This window comes from Pyrus communis, chromosome 13 (assembly GCF_963583255.1).
Source record: "Pyrus communis chromosome 13, drPyrComm1.1, whole genome shotgun sequence".
NCBI lineage: Eukaryota > Viridiplantae > Streptophyta > Magnoliopsida > Rosales > Rosaceae > Pyrus > Pyrus communis.
Window position 1 is genome coordinate 18,334,345 of NC_084815.1, and position 19,119 is coordinate 18,353,463.

General features: G+C 40.9%; 2 protein-coding genes across 2 annotated transcripts; one reads left to right on the top strand and one right to left on the bottom strand.

Annotated features, from left to right (window-relative positions):
- The first annotated feature begins 6,032 nt into the window (after positions 1-6,032).
- On the top strand, positions 6,033-8,911 carry LOC137713954 (growth-regulating factor 8-like). Its single transcript, XM_068453315.1, has 4 exons — positions 6,033-6,761; positions 6,889-7,032; positions 7,256-7,589; positions 8,189-8,911. The coding sequence occupies exons 1-4, from the start codon at positions 6,395-6,397 to the stop codon at positions 8,790-8,792; spliced, it is 1,449 nt and encodes a 482-aa protein (XP_068309416.1). The 5' UTR covers positions 6,033-6,394; the 3' UTR covers positions 8,793-8,911.
- Positions 8,912-10,871: 1,960 nt separating this feature from the next.
- On the bottom strand, positions 10,872-18,811 carry LOC137713647 (protein IQ-DOMAIN 17-like). Its single transcript, XM_068452972.1, has 6 exons — positions 18,452-18,811; positions 18,266-18,340; positions 12,982-13,191; positions 12,420-12,665; positions 12,059-12,181; positions 10,872-11,834 (listed from the first exon to the last, which is right to left on the bottom strand). Exons 1-6 carry the CDS (start codon positions 18,578-18,580, stop codon positions 11,034-11,036), a joined length of 1,584 nt encoding a protein of 527 aa, XP_068309073.1. The 5' UTR covers positions 18,581-18,811; the 3' UTR covers positions 10,872-11,033.
- Positions 18,812-19,119: the final 308 nt, after the last annotated feature.

Genomic DNA, 19,119 nt, shown 5'->3' on the forward strand with positions numbered 1-19,119 from the left:
TTTTTAAATACATGCACATATATTAAATTAATCTAATTACAAAAAGAGATATGTGAACCTATATTTTTGATATAAGAGGTATCCTATCACACATTAAATAAAGACTAAGCCCCCCTCTGAATAAAAGTCCGGTATAACATGAGGCAACAACGTACCTTTGAGTCTCAAGTCAAACGGTATGTCAAAATAGAGTCGGTGGCCTCAAAAAATGTAGGCATAGAAGTTTGAACTTGGGTTGGAGGCTTCAAACATTCGCTCGCTTTTCAATATACCATTTATACAATAAGGATAGAGATTTAGACTAAGCTACACAATAAGACACAATAACAAATAGGTATCAAACTTACCATCATAAAAACATCACACTTATAAATAGAGAGATTATATTCACACACTCAAAATATTTCTCCCACACCCTTTTAATTTTTTAATATTTTCTATACACCACTAACACTTGATAGAAAAATATTAAAAAATTAAAAAAGTGTGGGAGAAGTAATTTGGAGTATGTGAATATAATCTCCCTATAAATAAAGATGAAACAATATTTAAATTAATATAGAGATAATATATTATTCTACTCTACTTGACTAAACACTTGATGCCATTAGGCTTGGTAATTTCTGACATGATCCGTTAACCCGACACTACACGACACGAAATTAATAGGTTTTCGGGTCGACACGATAACAAATCGGATTGTTATTGGGTAACCTGATAAGCACCTGTTAAGATAACGGGTCGGTCCGGATATACACGTAGGTAACCTGTTACACGATAAGAAAAATATTAATTTAATAATTTTATAGCACTAAAAAGAAATAGGGTAAACCTCTGTTTACTACCCTCATATTTTATGATTTTCAACATTTAGTACATCAAGATTTTTTCATCCCAGAGTCATACCTAAAGTGTAAATTTTGGGACAGTCTCATACATCTGTTAGTCAAATTGTTAACTCTGCCGTTAACTGATGACGTGACTCCTATGTGGACAATGACTAGACACCACGTGTCATTAAAGGGTCCACGTGGAATTTAAAATTAAAAAAAAAACTTCGCCCAAATTTAAAATATTAAAATAATTAATTACAAAAAAAAAACACCCAACCTTTTCGTCTTCTCCACACCCGACACCCATCCACGGCTCCACCCCATTCGTCTTCCCCTCGTCGCCTACTCGATTAGTCTTCTATTTGTCAATGTGAAGCTTCCTTAGAAGCTTGCAACGTTCGGCGATGGAGACCAATCCTACATTGGTCCACTCGGGGCTCTTGACCAGGTGTAGAATATCCAGATCCAAGCAATTGGAGATGGCTGCCAGTCCCACTGACCTAAAGCTTTTCCAGGTGGATCTCAACCATGGAGGTCACTTGATTGTTGATTTCGACGACCCAGTCATCGGAGACCTTCTCAAGCAGGTGGAGGAAGGAGATCTTGTGGGGGTGGAGGTGGTTCTGAGGAAGAAAACGAGGAAAGTTGTGAAATCCCGTTTCCGAATCTTACTGTTATAATCTACGTATTTGTATTATTGAGATTTTATATTATTTTTCGAGAATTTATATTAGTTTATTTGAAATTAGATTTCAATTAAACTAGTTACGAATAGTGAAGTTTGAAAAATTATTATTTACTCGTTGACCTTTTGAGGTCACAAGTAACGTTTTCGAATAGGTCTCGAAGCCAAGAGTGCATAAGCAAAAGCCGTTGGCGAGTCCGAATTATAACGGTATAGTTACAGACATTTGAAGTTGTGAAACTATAGATTGTGGGAATTATTTTAATTTCCACTTAGAGGTAAAAAGGCCCAAACACTTTTTGGGATGAAGGGACCGGCCATTATAAGTGGAAATGGGCAAAAATTAGATGGGCGAATTTGTTTCCATTCGGCTAACTGGGCACCACAACACCACATCTTTAGCCGGTCCAAACTTAGCCATCTTCCACCATATTTTCAGGTAATCTTCAACCATCCCACACCTGCCACATCTTCCATCAGCTTCCATCTTCCATCTCCACCAAAAATCAAGGGTTTTAAGGCCTAATTCGGATAGAACTCCACAGGAGAAACTGGGGGTTCTTAACGACGAATTGTTGTTCCGGAGAGTATCACCATTCATCATCACCCTTAATCAACTTCCCTTGGACCCAGGAACTTTACCTAATAGGTTGTAGGGGCATTAAAACACTGAGGAAGTCGAATTGAAGAACATCCATCTTAGGGTTTTCGACGGTTCGTGGCCAGTTTGAGGTGTTTTCCGGCCAAATTGGCCTTGGGTGTAGGTATAAAGTTTACTCTACTTGTTGAGATCTTCATTCTTGTAAAATTTAAGAATTTTTGGAAAAAGTCAAATTTTTTGATATGTAACATTTGATTTATGAAATGCTGTTGGTTGAGTATATTTTCGATAAGGTCTGCCACTTGAATATTCTAACAATTGACGATCTTACTATTGAATTGACACCAAATTTTAGTATGCTATTGTAGATATGGTTTACGGACCTTAGGGAATTACTAGTGAAAATCTAGTGGGCCTATATTTGTTAGATAGTGACTTGAATATATGAAATATGATTATTATCTTAAATTTTCATATTAATATCATTTGTGGATATGAATTGGTCTTATAATTATGATTGCTATTGAAATGTGAATTTTATATATTTAGCCATAGACCTATGCTAATTAACTATGATTTGGCTTGTGTATTGTTGATATTTGTGATATATATGTGTTTAATTAACATTTTAATAATGTGAATGATAATTATGATGAATGTTATGACAATTATGGGATCTAAATATTGTTTGATAATTATTTGGATATGCTTGCCAACTGAATACCTATTTGAACTTGGCACTATTACCTAGCATGAGATGGAGATGGAAGTCGGGAGATGAGTTAGGTACTTTATTAGATTTTTAGTAGAAATAGTAATTAAGGGAATTCCTTGTGTTGTGCTCCATCTGACTAGATGCTGGTCGATATGTCGAATCGATAGCATGTATGCGTATAATTATGTTTAATGTGTGATGATGAGATTACACCACATAGTTATGGTACATGGATGGTCATACTTGGTATATCCGTGATGGGGGGGCCATATGTATTCAGAGGTGATCATGCTTGGTATATCCGCGATGGGTGATCATTGCCTGCACGATGAGTTTATGCCTATGGCCCTGCTTGGTATATCCGCGATGGGAGACCATACGCATTCTAGAGGCGATGATGATTAGTTGTACATGGTACATTTTGGGCTCATATTTGGTTTGGTTCCGTTGAGTGATCCGGAACCTGAGGTTGTTGAATTTCGTGGAGTGGCCTAAAATCCCATTGTTTGGAGAAGTAGGCTTGGCCTAACTGTGTCACTCTAGCCTTAGTTATATATATATATATTTGTGTCAATGGTTTCGAGAGTCTTGTGAATTGAGTTAGAAAAGATGTTGGACGTCTGAGTGACTCCTTCGGGATTTTCTATGATTCGATTATGATTTCATAAGGTATGAATTTAGAAGATATGAGAATGGTTGTTATTACTTTGGTCAAATTAATTAATTAATACGGCTAGAGGATGGTTTTGTGTTTAGTCGGCTCTTAAATATGATGTGTGTTGTGAATTGCGATATCATGATGAGACATAATGATTTATATGTTGGATGCGAGAGAAATCATGTTTTCATGGGGATTGGTTATGTAGCCTGAGTCCAGGAATTATATGTTGTCAGGTTATATTGAATGATTGAGCAATACTAAGCTTTTTTGCTTGAACTTAGTAGACTAAACGTCTGATTTTGTGATAGTGAACTACGAATGACTTGATCCCTATTGAGGGTACATAGGCAGTCTAACGAGGAGGTTAGATGCAGCCATAAGATAAACGAAAAATTTCTTTGCAATTTGATTCTCGAATTGTGATTTGCCATATTCCTGAGACGGGGAGTGGAATAAACGTCTGATTTTGTGATAGTGAACTACGAATAGCTTGATCCTTATTGAGAGTATGAAGACAGTCTAACGAGGAGGTTATATGCAGCCATAAGGTAAACGAAAAATTTCTTTGCAATTTGATTCTCGAATTGTGATTTGCCATATTCCTGAGACGGGGAATGTGAGATATACAAGTAATTGGGTGACGTCACGTATCGATCCTGGATGTATGTTGGGATTGGAGCGTGACAAAAGCTAATGCGACGAAATGGGTGGAGATGGAAGATACGACCATAGATGAAGTGGGTTGGAGCTGAATCTGGGTGAAGATTAAGCAATGGGGTTTCTAGGGCTCGGGAAGATGCCCATTTGCAATTAAAGGTGAATTCCTTTGGTTTTTTTTAGGGTTTAGAAGTGGAAGAAAGCAGAGGAGAAGGGTAAAGAATATGAAGGGTCAGCAGCGACGACGAGTACTGAGAGGTGGACGACGACGGAGGATTGCTGATGAATCTCAAGTCGTTGTGCTTGAAGACGGGTTCTGGAGGTTCGTGACGGCGAAGAAGAAGGAATTGGAGGCTCTGAGGTAGCAGATGCCTCTGGCTTTGGGTGATTGTGTCGATCTGGCAAAGTTCGTGATGGACGCGATATCGGAGGTGTTTTTGGTGGACAATAGAGTAGAGAGGAGCGATATGGGGTGTGCAAAGGAGAGGGGTTGCAGAGGAAAGAATGGGAGGGAGGGGTTGGGGGGAGGTAGAAGACGATGTATGTGTTTTTTTTTTGTTTTTTTTTATTTTTAGATTTTTAAATTTCACATGGACGCTTTAATGACACGTGGCCTCCAGTTATTATCCACATGGACACTACGTCATCAGTTAACGGCAGAGTTAACAGTTTGATTAACGGATGTATGAGATTGTCCCAAAATTTACACTTTAGGTATGACTTTGGGATGAAAAAAATTTGATCTACTAAATGTTGAAAACCATGAAACATGAGGATAGTAAACAGATATTTACCCAAAGAAATACTATAATTAATAACAGTAAGATTTAACCCCTAATTGAACTGAAAGTTAACATATATATATATATATATATTTTTTTTTTTTTGAAATTAAATTTTAAAAAATTGATGACCCTTGGATTGGTTGAGATTTAATCTCGGCAGTCCAATGATTTTCTGTGCCCTAAATCAAACTTTCTCTCATTCTCAAAGGCTCAAATCAAAGCAGTTGCCCTTTCTCTATCTCTCTCTCTCTCTCTCTCGCTAAACTCTCGAAATTCGGTCTCGAACCTCAACTATGGCCAACCATGAGTACACAACCACCCATTCTAGTCTCCCTTCACCACACCATTGTCACCACATATGACCTAGTAACCCATCACCAGTCGATCTGCTAGTTTTGTCTCCGATTCTCTCTCTGGATTGAGCGAATCTTGAGTCTTAATTGAGGTAATTGTTGATTCTTTCAAATTACTTTCAAAATATAGGGTTTTACTTCGAAATAATTTTCGAATTAAGATTGGTTTCGTTTTTTCAATTTGGGGTTTGTGAAAATTGGAGTTTTTTTGTTTTAAATGAGTTTTCGAAGTAATATTTATGTGACAATGTTGTATGTCTAGATTTAGAAGAAAAAAAAAAAATCTTAATAGGTCATAACGAGTTAAGTCATTTTACATGTTAGGTAAAATAACCCGACCTATTAAGAACCCATTAAGATAACATGTGTTACATAAAAGTAACACAAACATGACAAACACGACTCGTTTGCTAGATCTAGATATACATGTTGTTTGCGAGAAATTTTTCCAAGTGCCGGGAACACCATGACACATGGTGTTCCCTCACACATTAGGATTTGACATCTTGGATATCCTTCAATTTTATATTTCAATAAATAAATAAAACTAAATCCTAATGTGTGAGGGAATGGTGTTCCCGGCACTTGAAAAAATTTCTCGTTGTTTGCAAGTACTGGCCTCTATTTATTACCATAATGAAGTCCAATCTCACTCGTTGGTACCTATAATCTCCTGCTTTTGGAAACTTAACACTGTTTGATTAGACGTGAAGTAAACGTTATGTGCCACATAGAGATCGAGAGAGAGAGGGGGCCTTGTTGCCAGCTGTTTTTACGAGTTTTGTCCTTATTTATAAGAGGAAGTTATGTTGGAAGCTTGGGTAGCAAAGCGCAACGCATGGCTAAAGTGGCGGCACCACCATACTCTAGCAAAACCCCCCACAACACCACCACACTCACACACAGTAGAGAGAGAGCTAGCGTGGGTTGTATTTAAGGCTATTTTGTGTGAGAGAGAGAGAGGGAGAGAGCTAGCGTGGGTTGTATTTAATGCTATTTTCCTTTTGGGGTTTTGTGCGTTTGGACATTGAGGAGGAAGGCAGTGAGAGAAAAGCTGTTTATTTAAAAAAAAAAAATTTCAATTTTTGAATTTGATTTCATATCATGGGACAAAGAAATGGGTTTGCTGAGAAGGGAGCAGCAGCAGAAACAGAGTGGCTGGGTTTGATGATGCAAAAATCCCAGCAAACCCAACAAACCCAGCAATCATTTCCTCGGAAGAAAACGATGATGGTGATGCATCACCATCATCATCATCATGATCCTCTGCTTGCCAGTGCAGGAAGAGAAGCTTGTGGGGTTTGGGATAACAGTCCTGCTTCTGGTGGTGGACTTTTGTTTTGCAACACAAGCAATCCAGTCTCGAGTTGTCCGACTGATTTATATCCTGTCGGTTCTGATTTTGTCCTCCCAAAGTCTCTGCAGCACCATCTACCTTGCTCTGATCACAGCCTGGCTTTCAGTTCCACAGGTAGAGTTCCCACCTTTTTTTCTTCACGAAAACAACAAAGATTCCAACTTTAACGAACAGTTTAGTAATTTTCTTGTTTATTTTTTAATTTTTCCTGTTGGGTTTTATAAATTTTGAATTTGAATAGGTGGAATGGTGAATGCGAATGTGAGAGTTCCTTTTACATCAGCTCAAATGGAAGAGCTTGAGAGACAGACAATGATTTACAAGTACATGGACTCTTCCCCTGCCCCTCCCCAATTACTTTTACCAATTTCCAAGTTCCCAAATTGTAAATATTTCTGCTTTTTTTGTTTATCTTTTTAAATCTTTCTACAATACACTGCAGTATTGCTTACTTCGGCACTTACAGCCGTTACATTCAACCCGTAGGTTGGATCTAACGGCTCTAAGTTCCCGAGAACTCCGATATATTGCAGACAGACCCCCATCGTTTGGTCATTTTAATTCCTTGTCTTAAAAAAACTTCCTTTGTTGTTTGGTTTTTTGTTTAGTGGTGAAAGGTTCACTGGAGTTGGGGATTTCTGGGAGCTCAGATCCGGAGCCATGGAGGTGCAAAAGAACAGATGGAAAAAAATGGAGGTGTTCCCGAGATGTAGCTTTTGATCAGAAGTATTGTGAGAGACATGCTCACAAGACCAGGAACCGTTCAAGAAAGCCTGTGGATTCCCAAACCCTAAACCCCAACCTCCTCACCACCAACAACAACAACATGAGAAGTCCTAGGTCTAATTTTTTCAGACAAAACCAAATCAGCAGCCAGACAACTCCATTTTCTTGCAACGTGGTTCCTAGTACTGCTGCTGGTGGATCACATGTCCAGCCCAGGTGGGTTTGGTTTTGGGTTAGGTTAGGTTTGGGTTCAATTTTGTATGCTCTGAAACATAGGACCCAAACCCATCAAGTTCTGTTGCTTTGTTCTTAATTATTGCCTCTGAATTTGCCAATTAGAGAAAATTACCTATAACAGAATGTCAATATAGCAGTATGTCAAGCCAATCAGTCACTGCGATGCGTTTTTAACGTTTTCACTTGGCATAACATAATTGGCTTGTGATACAATCACAGTAGCATCTCATGTTAGGGAAGATGGTTCTAAAGAAACTTACAACAGTAGGCCATTGTAGCGGTGCAATGTGTTTTAACTTTTGCAAGTGACCCTGGACCATAGTGATAGAAAGGTGTTGAGTCCTTGCATGACAGCGTGGTTCGAACTTTGGCTAATCTAACATCTAACAAAATCTATCATTTGACCAAAAAAAAAAAAATGTTTTTATTTTTTTACTTGGCATTGCAAGAATGAATTGTGATATTGATATTGTAATAATGGCATCCCGTTGCATAAGTTCTCATGTGATTTGGTTCTTTCATGGATGTTTCCATTGTTTTGTGTAATAAATGTTGTTTTTTGTCCTTGACCATGGAAGGTCCTCGGCATGGTTCATGAATGGGGAAGCCCCAGCTGTGGGTGGTTCAAACCAAGAGTGGGAACAAATGATGCCATCCAAGATGGGCCTAAAGAGGAGCAGCAGCAGCTGCCCCTACACCAAGCCTACTAACACAGATGTGGATATTCCGAAGCAGCAAACTGAAAGCTCACTAAATTTGCACACAGATTGCACGGGTGAAATCCAAGGCCAGCAAACTCAACAGACAAGGCATTTCATCGATGCATGGTCCAAGTCAGCATCAGCAGAGAGAGAAGAAGATAGGGTCTTTGTTTCTTCAAACCAGAAGCTTCCCCTTTCATCTCTCACTCTATCAATGTGTGGTGGGAAAGGAAGCAATGAAGAGAGAGAGAGTACCCAAATGGGGCTTGGAGTTTTGGGGGCAGAGAGGGAAAGTGTTGGGGATTTGAAGTCTCAGTGGACGAACCCAATGTCTTGGATGATGGGGTCACCACCTGGTGGACCATTGGCTGAAGCTTTGTGCCTTGGCATTGCTGGTGGTTCTAATGGCAGCGACAGTGGCTCCACCAGCTATAGGAGCTCACGTGGAGATGGTAGGCAAGAATATGATTTGATTAACTAAATGTTTGATTCGAGGAGGGGCAGTGGTGGTTTGTTTTCACCTAAATGTTTGAAGTTTTATCTTTTGTGTCTTTTGACTTTTGAAGTAGATCAAGAATGGGGAAAATAATTGCTGTTTTAGTTGATTTTGTTGCATGCATACTGCGCCATTATGTTCCAGATTTTAGAACCACCTAAAAAGAAAATTTTGAATTGTTAAGTTAAATTACTTGCAAGTGTACAAGCGAATATGTAAGAACGAGACCGTACTAATTAAATTTCACTCAATCTAGGATTTCAAGATCAGGGGATCTCAACATAAAGGTTAAAAAGAAAATATTAGACTAATTTGATTCCATATCACTATTTTCTATTGAATTTGGTTCATTGAATAAATTAAGATTAATCTCAAAGGTAATAAAATCAACAAATTTTCCTCAGCAACATAACGCAATTAGTGACTCTACAAAGATAAAATTTGTTATTGTAACATATATATTATTAATTGGGAGTTGGGACTAGAGTTTAGGATTAAAAAACTTAAATGAATTTGGAAGAAATAAAATTAGGCAACTAAAGGCCGTAGAACATCAAATTGTGGTGGGGAATAGGGTAACTTGGGTTTAAAGTTGGAAGGTTGCGACGATTGAGGCTAGGAGTTCTTAAATATAATTTGGAGATACTAGAAAAGACCGAAGTTATCGGGCTTTGTAGAGAAAACAGAGATATTTTAGTTTTTAAAATTTTTATGATAACTTGGCTTAAAAACGTTGCCATTTTGGCTAGGTCTTTTTAAACAAAAATTAAAAACCTCTTCTTCTTATTTGTTATAAGCACTGCTGCCTCCACATACATGGAGGCAACAAGGCACTCCACTACACCTGCCCAAATTGTTGGAGGGTCCCGAAAGTCGATTACAAGTGTTTCTTCAGGCTTCTGAAGGTCCCGGGCCCCCCCGGGTCCCTATATAGATCCGCTGGCAATTTGTTCAACCTGATCTCATACCCTGCTCAGATGTAAGAGATAATGGCAACACCCATGATGCAGATTGCAGAAGCCCTAAACCTCATATTCTACCAAACTTATTCAGCCTTGAAAAACACTTGGTGCTGAAGAATTGCCCAAACTAAACAAGCTAACTCATTGCAAACCAAGCGCAATTCGGAAAAATTAAGTATTGAACTTACACGGTTTGTCTCGAATTAGGTTATATCCACGAACGATGATGATGATGATCCGATATCGCTTACAACAATAACTATCTGCTTCTTGCTCACATTATTCAGTTGAACTCAGCTTACAAATTCTCAGAATCTTCCAAAACTTGTGACTCTTTAAAACTAGGGTGAAAAAGAGACGAAGGAACTATGTATAAAGAACGTTGTTAGGGAAATTAGATGGATGAGAGGCCAGCCTCTCTGCCTACCTGCATCTACGTGCTGTGTTGGCCTTGGCCAGCCTTGATAAGTACTATTTTGTACACCACAACATGCTTGAATACTCAATTCAAATCTCCCACATTTTCTCTTCCTGAACCCAAAATTCCAAGATCCATTCGGGTATTTTTCCCTTTATTAATTGGTTTCTATCCCATAGAAGAGTAAGGGATTGCATCCTACATCGATAGAGAAAAAATCTCATTTTTTACCCCCATAAAAATGAAAACAGAGAGAAAACTCTGCTCCAACCAAACTAATCACAAAGTTTTCATTCCCAGTTCCAAATCAAATAACAAATGAAAGGTGATGCTATCTACACTTTTCTTTTTAACTCCCATGCACACCAGATTAATTTTTGTCATTTAATTTTTTTCAATTCATTTGATCCGAAGGCTGAAAATTGAGAAGAGTGTGTGGAAGATAAAAAAAGGTGTGTGAACCTCCAATGAAAAACTAGTTTCACTTTCGTAAGCACTTATCTCATTTTAACTCTCTTAGATCATCTCCAATGCAAGGACTCAAATCTTATATTTGAGTCCAAATGTAAGGTGAACATCTCCCTTGCACATGAGAATTAAAATTCATATTTGGGGTTTGAGTCAAAGTGAGATCCAAAATTGAGTTCCAATATGAGATTTTGAGTCTAATGTTAAAATACCGATGTCAACTAGAAAAAATGTTATTCAACGAAGAAAAATGATGAATTTTGAGTCTAGTGTTTTCTTCTCCAAAGTAAAAACTCGTATCTTTAAGACTCAATTGGAGAAGAAAACCAAAATACATAAATTCACCACTTATTTGGGACCCAAATTGAAAATATGGGTTTAAAATTTGAGTCTTTGCATTGAAAATGCTCTCAGATCAGTGGTTGAACATGGAGAAATATCTCCCCCTATGCTATCGGTGTACGACAGCGAGTTCTCCCTCCCATAGTAGCCATTATTTTGTACACTCTTGAAGCTAGGACTTCTCAAGTTATGGCTAAAGCTACTATAACCAATGCCAACACAATTATGTGGTTGTGGCTCAGCCGGGACAGGGTACGAAAGGCGTTTCTTGGCTGAACCGCCGCCTCTTTCTCTCTCGGGTGTCGAAGGCCTTGTTCTAGGTGCACTAAGAGATTGAGCCTTGGCTTTTGCGGATTCAGTAGCAGCCATGTAATTTGGTGTTCCAGAACGGCACATTGTACCCTTGAAGCCGCAATAAGCATTGAAGCCTGATAGGCTTGGTGTGTGTGCAGCTGATGAGCAATAGTATTTTTCCTCTTTTGGGCATCTTGGACTCGCCGACCGCACTTTCAGAGTTTTTGGTTTTGAAGGAGAGGGTGTTGCGGGCGAGAGATGATCCATGTTCTGTGATTTGTGTAGGGGTGAAGCTGAAGCAATGGCGTAGGAGGCTGGTTGTTTTTGATGTTGCGAATGCGAAATTCGAACATTTGGAGACGTGTATAAGGAAGGCCTGGAATTCGTGTCGATTTCAACTGTTTTTACGGAGTCCCTTTGGTCAATTGAAGCTCGGCTGCTGTTTTCGAATTGCTTTGTGGCCATCCATCTTTCTAGCCATCTTGTTCTCTCTTCTATCTCTGCATCACCCCCTGCAGACAGGTTCCTCCCAGGCCTCCATATCTTCAATTAGGCATCAAAGTATTAAAGACATTAGCTTGTTTGACAGAAACTTATATTCACATGACGGTATCCTAAACCAATCACTAACTTTTTGACATGGCATTGTACGATGAGATTGGGATACCGCCATTGTGCCATCTAGATTCACGAAATATTTCTTCTAAAATAAGCACAACAGTATTAAAAGAACCATATATTAGAGAGTGAGGGAAAACTTGATCAACCTGATGAGAGAAAGCATAAGCAAGAGCCTTTTCGCGCTTTAAAGCAGCTTCCTTTCGACTCTGCAGTATGGGTTCAAGCCCATCGTCCCAATAGTCCTCACCACTAAGAATTTTCTCTCTAGACTGTTTGACGCAGCGGAATATAAGAACGAGGAATTAGACAAGCATCTAACGCCAAGAAAAGAACACCGGGAAACTACTAACTGTAACTGAGAAAACCCTCAAGTTTTAGTTCATAACTTCATATCAAGCAAAAGTACGAAAATAAGAAGCATAAATGCGAAAGCCACTTACTACGATGAATAAATTCATGTTATATATTATTTTGCTAGAAAGTGAAGAAATAGCAGCAGCTGCTTACTATTGACTTCCTGTCACGAATATCCTGAATTCTGGATTCCCATAAGTGAAGGCCTGTTTCAGCAAACATGGAGTTTCGACCAGCATCATGCGAAAGCCTTGATCTCTCGTTGTGAACCTGATCTTGTACTCGAACCAGAGCTTGCATGCATTTCAATGCCAGCTTTGCTCGCTTCCGAACGTTATGACCTCTCACTAAAGCTTGAAGCTTTACCAGGCCCTTAAGTGCAAGTAGAGCTCTCCTTGCCTTCAGTCAAAAACCACATTTGCATTTGCAATATGTCAAAAAAATTCAAAATAACAACCGTAGCGCTTTTGCAATATGTGCACATTTGCATTCACATATATGTAAGTAATTGCATTTATTGTGCTCTATTTTTGTGTTTTAGGACTGGTTTGGGACTGGTTTGATAGAAATCACTTTTGTTCATAGCGCTTTTGCTAGATGTCCTATGTTGAAATTTTTATTGAAAAGCCAAATGCGTCTTAAAAATTACTTGGGAGTTCATCCCGAAGAAACAGTTTTTAACCTTTTCTACTCAACACAGTCAAAAGTTACTTACCAAGTAACCTCTGGATGCTGTTTGAATGAGTGTAGCAGCATAGTGTTCTCTAGCAAAGTTATTCGGTCTAGTGAGCCGAACATTTTCTTCTGCCGCTTGGGCAGTAGCCACTGCTGCTTCGGCTGCAGCTGCAGTTGCTGCGGCCACAGCAATTGCGTGCCTCTGCTCAGCGTCCAAAACAGGATTCACAGGTGCGGTTGCACCTACAGTCTATACAAATGATATGTTTTCTGTATTACATTTCTTGTAATAATAGTCAGATGTTTTATATACATCTTACACAGACACACATGCAATAAACTAAAGACACATGCTTGCTGCCCATGCTGCTGTCAGGAATATTAAACTAAAGACACATGCTTGCTGCCCATGCTACTGTCAGGAATATTGCAGCCACGTGCCCATGCTGCAACACATCAGAGCACATGAGGTCTGCTGTCCAGGTTGTATTCCAATTGTGCAGTTGGTGGAGCAGCAGTTGATGGAGCAGATTCGGCAGTTGGTGGAGCAGCAGTTGATGGAGCTGGTGGAGCAGCAGTTGATGGAGCAGATTCCTTAACACGCCCCCGCAAGACGATGGCACCATCGGAGACACCGATCTTGGAACGAAGGAGATGGAAACGTGGACGTGGCAAGGATTTGGTTAGAGCGTCTGCAAGCTGATCAGTAGTGGAGACATGAGAGACTTGAAGAAGACCACGAGTGACACGATCCCGTACAAACTGAAAATCAATATCGATATGCTTCATACGGGAATGGAGAACCGGATTAGCACAATAGAACATGGCTCCAATGTTATCACAAGAAACAGCCGGTGTTGTGGGGAGAGAAATGCCAAGTTCACGCAGTAAGGACTGAATCCATATGAGTTCAGCAGTGGTGGCAGCAATGGCCCGATATTCGGCTTCGGTAGAGGAGCGAGAGACAGACCGCTGCTTTCGGGAGCTCCAAGAGATGAGATTGCCACCAAGATAGACAACATAGCCAGTCGTAGATTTGCGATCATCACGATCACCAGCCCAGTCAGCATCGGAAAAGGCATAGAGACGATGAGAGGGGCGACGACAAAGATGAAGGCCAAAGGAAATGGTACCCTTCAGGTAGCGGAGAAGACGCTTGAGTGCCTGCCAGTGAGTCTCGGAAGGAGAATGCATGAATTGAGAGAGCTTATTGACTGTGAAGGAGATGTCAGGGCGTGTAAGACTGAGATATTGAAGTCCACCAACAAGACGACGGTAGGGAGTGGGATCCGTTGGGGAGGAGCCATCATGGAGCATGAGTGAGTGAGTGGTGGAGAGAGGCGTACTGACAGCCTTTGCACCATCCATCTTGGCATTGACAAGAAGATCATGAATGTACTTGTGCTGAGAGAGAAATAGGCCAGTGGCTGTGGGAAGGACTTCAACACCAAGAAAGTAATGTAAGGAGCCCAGGTCCTTGACGGAGAACCGAGTTGCCAACAGGTGAATGAACTTTGCTATAAGTGAGGAATCGTTTCCTGTAATAAGAAGATCATCAACATAAACCAAAAAATAAATTACAGCAGTCCCTTTATTCAAGAGAAAGAGTGAGGCATCAGAGATGGCATTGACAAAGCCATGGGAGAGCAGAAATGAGTGTAATTCCTTGTACCATGCCCTGGGAGCCTGTTTGAGGCCATAGAGGGCTTTCCTCAATTTACACACATGAGATGGATGATTGGAGTCAACAAAACCAGGTGGTTGGACCATATAGACATTTTCACGGAGTGTGCCATGAAGGAAAGCATTGTTGACGTCCAACTGACGAATTGGCCACTTATGAGTCACGGCAAGATGCAAAACAATGCGTATGGTAGTAGGTTTGATCACCGGACTGAAAGTATCTGAAAAATCAATACCAGGACGTTGGTGAAAACCCTTGGCAACTAAGCGTGCCTTGTACCTGTCAATATTGCCATCAGGATGCCGTTTGATACGAAACACCCACTTACAACCAATAAGATTTTGAGAGGGAAGGGAAGGAACGAGCTCCCATGTACCATTGCGAATTAACGCATTGAACTCATTGGACATTGCTTGTCGCCAAAGGGGATCCTTGACAGCCTGAGAGACACATGTCGGTTCAACTGAGGAGAGAATGAGATGTTTAGTAGCAGTCATAGCATACCGAGGATTGGGTTTGTGGATACCGACTTTGGCACGGGTGATCATGGAATGATTGGGGAGCACAGGAGGTACGGGGGGGTTGGGGGAGGTTGGGTTAGAGGATGGAAAGGTGACAACAGTCCTATGAGGGTTTCTAGTGTATGTACGAACGGGGTTGTTGGGGGGAGGTGGCTGGACGTGATCAGTTTGGGTTGGAGAATGTGGTGGGGTGAATATAGGTGCAGCGGATGGTGACGGTTCTGGGACAGGGGCAGATTCTGATGATGATGATGATGTGACGTGTGGTGGCAGCGAAGAAGAAACAGCCGACTCAACAGGCCTGGTGGGTAAGTGGACGGGAACATGAGTAACTGGAGAAAGAGAAGAGACCCAAGTGTGAGAGTTATCAACCGTGACATGGGGAGTGGAGGAAGGGAGGTTAGCAAGAGGAAAAGTGGACTCATCGAATTGAACATGCCGAGAGATAAAAATTTTGTGGGAGGAAAGATCAAGACACTGAAATGCACTTTGATTAGATGAGTAACCAAGGAAGAGGCATGGGCGGGAACGAGGGAGTAATTTATTGGAATTGTAAGGACGTAACCAAGGAAAACACAAGCACCCAAATGTACGAAGACGGGAGTAGTTGGGTTGTTCATCAAATAGTTGAGTGAATGGGGAGAGATTATTAAGAATCGGAGTGGGCATACGGTTGATAAGATAGGTAGCTGTTTTAAAGGCATAAGACCAATAGGTGAGAGGTAAAGAAGCTTGATGAAGAAGTGTGAGACCAGTTTCAACAATATGACGATGTCGTCGTTCGGCGACTCCATTGTGTTGAGGAGTGTGAGGTGGTGTAAGAAGATGGGTGATGCCATTGGATGAGAGAAAATGTTGGAGTTTGATAAATTCACCCCCACCATCAGTGTATAACCTAGTGATTTTCCTTTTGAAGTAATTTTCAACTAGTGCTTTGAAGGTGACAAAAGTGGAAAACACATCAGATTTCTTTTTGAGAGGGTAGAGCCATATATATTTTGTAAAATGATCAACAAAGATAACATAGTAAGAAAAACCATCAATTGAAGAGTATGGAGCAGGGCCCCAAACATCACTATAAACGAGGTCTAATGCACCATGACTGGTGAGAGACGAAGTTCCAAACGGGAGACGATGGCTTTTATTACATAGACATGAATGACAAACAGACTTGAACAACTTGGAAGACACATTAATGGAAGACATACGAAGGACTTGTTGGAGAGTTTGATGGCTGGGGTGACCAAGACGACGATGCCAGAGGTTGGGAGAGACCACCACACCCACCATAGCTTGTGGTTGATGAAATGATTTAGATTTAGGAGACCACTCATACACATCATCCTTATTCGGGCCTCGAAGAAGAACCGCCCCCGTGCTCAGATCCTTGACATGAAAGAAATCAGGAAAAAGTTCAATAGAGGTATTATTTTGTTTATTAAATTTAGAGATAGAAATAATGTCTTTTTTCATAGAAGGAACGCATAGAACGTTTGATAAGCTGAAAGATTGGGAGGATAAGGAGGGTAAAGTGGTTGAACCGACATGTGTGATACCCAAACCTGAACCATTACCAATAATTATTTCATCAGGACCATCATATATGGCTGCACCAGAGAGAGTGTTGACATTAGAGGTAACATGGTGAGAGGCACCAGAATCAAGCAACCATGTTGGAGAAGAGGTGGACCGACCATGGGTGGTAGGATTGGCCACGAGCGTACTGGAAGGTCCAGATTGGAGTTGAGGGCAGCGTTTGGCACTATGACCTTGAGTGCCACACCATTGACAGAAACCACGATAACCTGTGTTGTTCATGTTGGTAGAGCGGCGACCATTGTCGGTGAAGGATTGTTGGATGGACTTGTAGGAACCACGAGAATTGGTGGCAGTGGAAGATGTGTGGGGGTGCTCAAAGGAACTACGAGAAGGATTGCGAGAGAGAAAGGACCCACGGTTGGAGTTGGAGTTGTGAGAGCGGAAGCCACGATTTGAGGTGTGGAAGCGAGATGTCTGGGTGACATTGGCAGGGATCACTGGGGGTAGAACAGTGGTATCATCACGCTTAAGAGCAGCTTCATGTTCAACCAGTTTGTCATGCAGGTTTTCAAAAGAGATTGAGGTGTCGCGGGAGCGAACTACCGCAGCAATTTCCTTGAAGTCCGAGCCAACACCATTAAGAATGTAGAGGAGGAGATCATCATCAGAGAGGGGAACATCAATGATGGCAAGCTCGTCTGCAATAATGCGGACTTCTTGTAGATACTCAGAGACAGGCTTGTTCTCACGACGCAGGAGAGTAAGGCGTTCTTTGAGACCAAGAACACGGGCACGGGCTTTGCTAGCAAAGAGATGAAGAAGCTTGTCCCAAGCTTCCTTGGATGTCTTGGCAGAGGCAATAAGGGAGATGACCTGCGGGGAGACGGAAGCAAGAATCGCATGAAGGAGGAGTTGATCTTGCCGAATCCAAAAGGTGCGAAGCACGGTTTGAGTGGTTGATGGGCAGAGATGAGAACCATCCACATAACCCATGAGATCGTAGCCGTAAAGAAGGGCGTTGAACTGAGCACGCCAGGATGGGTAATTAGTGGGTGTGAGTTTCACAGGTAATTGGGCTGTAGCGTTTATGGTGATCAAGGTGGGAGTAGTGGAGTTGAGGTCTGGTAGAGGGTTGGTTGTAGAGGCGTCAGTGGCCATGGATGAAGACAGGGAAGAGATGGATCAGAAAAAAAAAATTTCTCGTTGGAGTTTTTGGGCTCGTGATACCATATACAAATGATATGTTTTCTGTATTACATTTCTTGTAATAATAGTCAGATGTTTTATATACATCTTACACAGACACACATGCAATAAACTAAAGACACATGCTTGCTGCCCATGCTGCTGTCAGGAATATTAAACTAAAGACACATGCTTGCTGCCCATGCTACTGTCAGGAATATTGCAGCCACGTGCCCATGCTGCAACACATCAGAGCACATGAGGTCTGCTGTCCAGGTTGTATTCCAATTGTGCAGTTGGTGGAGCAGCAGTTGATGGAGCAGATTCGGCAGTTGGTGGAGCAGCAGTTGATGGAGCTGGTGGAGCAGCAGTTGATGGAGCAGATTCCTTAACACAGTCACTGTCCTTGCTTCACATTGTTGAACATGAACAGTTGGCTTCCGGAAAAGCCACCTTCTCTTCTCTCTCTTCTGCGTCCATATATAAACCAAACAATGAGCATTGAAACATATACAAAGCGATAGAGATTAAAATAGTTTAGAATATCGTCTCGACAGAAAATCAAATTTTAATTTTGTTACCTTTTCTTCGTCTTCTGGTTCATGCTCAACTCTTCTTCTGCTGCTTTTTTGCTGATCATAATCTTTAGTGGGAGGCCTGAATGCCCTTTTCACTATAGTCAGCCATGAAGTCCCACTTTTCTTTCCCATTTGAGTGTTTGAGCAAAGCTTTGCTGCATTACATGAAATTTAGCCGAAAAGGGCAACAGAAGAAGGTGAAATTGGTAGAGAGAGAGAGAGAGAGAGAGAGAGAGAGAGAGAGAGAGAGAGAGAGAGAGAGAGAGAGCTTGAGGGTTGTTTGGTTACATGCAATGCAGGAATCAAAGTACGAGCTCTCAGGTCTCCAATATATTGTAAAAACAATGGTGTTTTTTTGTGGCATGCGAAACATTATAAAACAAATGGAGGGGAGGTGTCAGATATTGTAAAAAAACAATGTAATGAGTTCTGAGAGAGGTAGTGCACACAACGAGAGACGGACAGGTTTCAATGGAGGAGAAAGAAGAATCCAAAGCATCCTAGCTAGGGCTTCTTTGATTGATCAATGGCTTTAAATTTCACTGACAAAAATCTAATGGCTTCACATGGCATGAACAACTAAAGGACGACGTAGAGAGAGAGAGAGAGTTTTACAGTGAGAGAATATGGCCAAATGGGAGTGTCGCTGTTATTGCATGCATTTGAAGTCC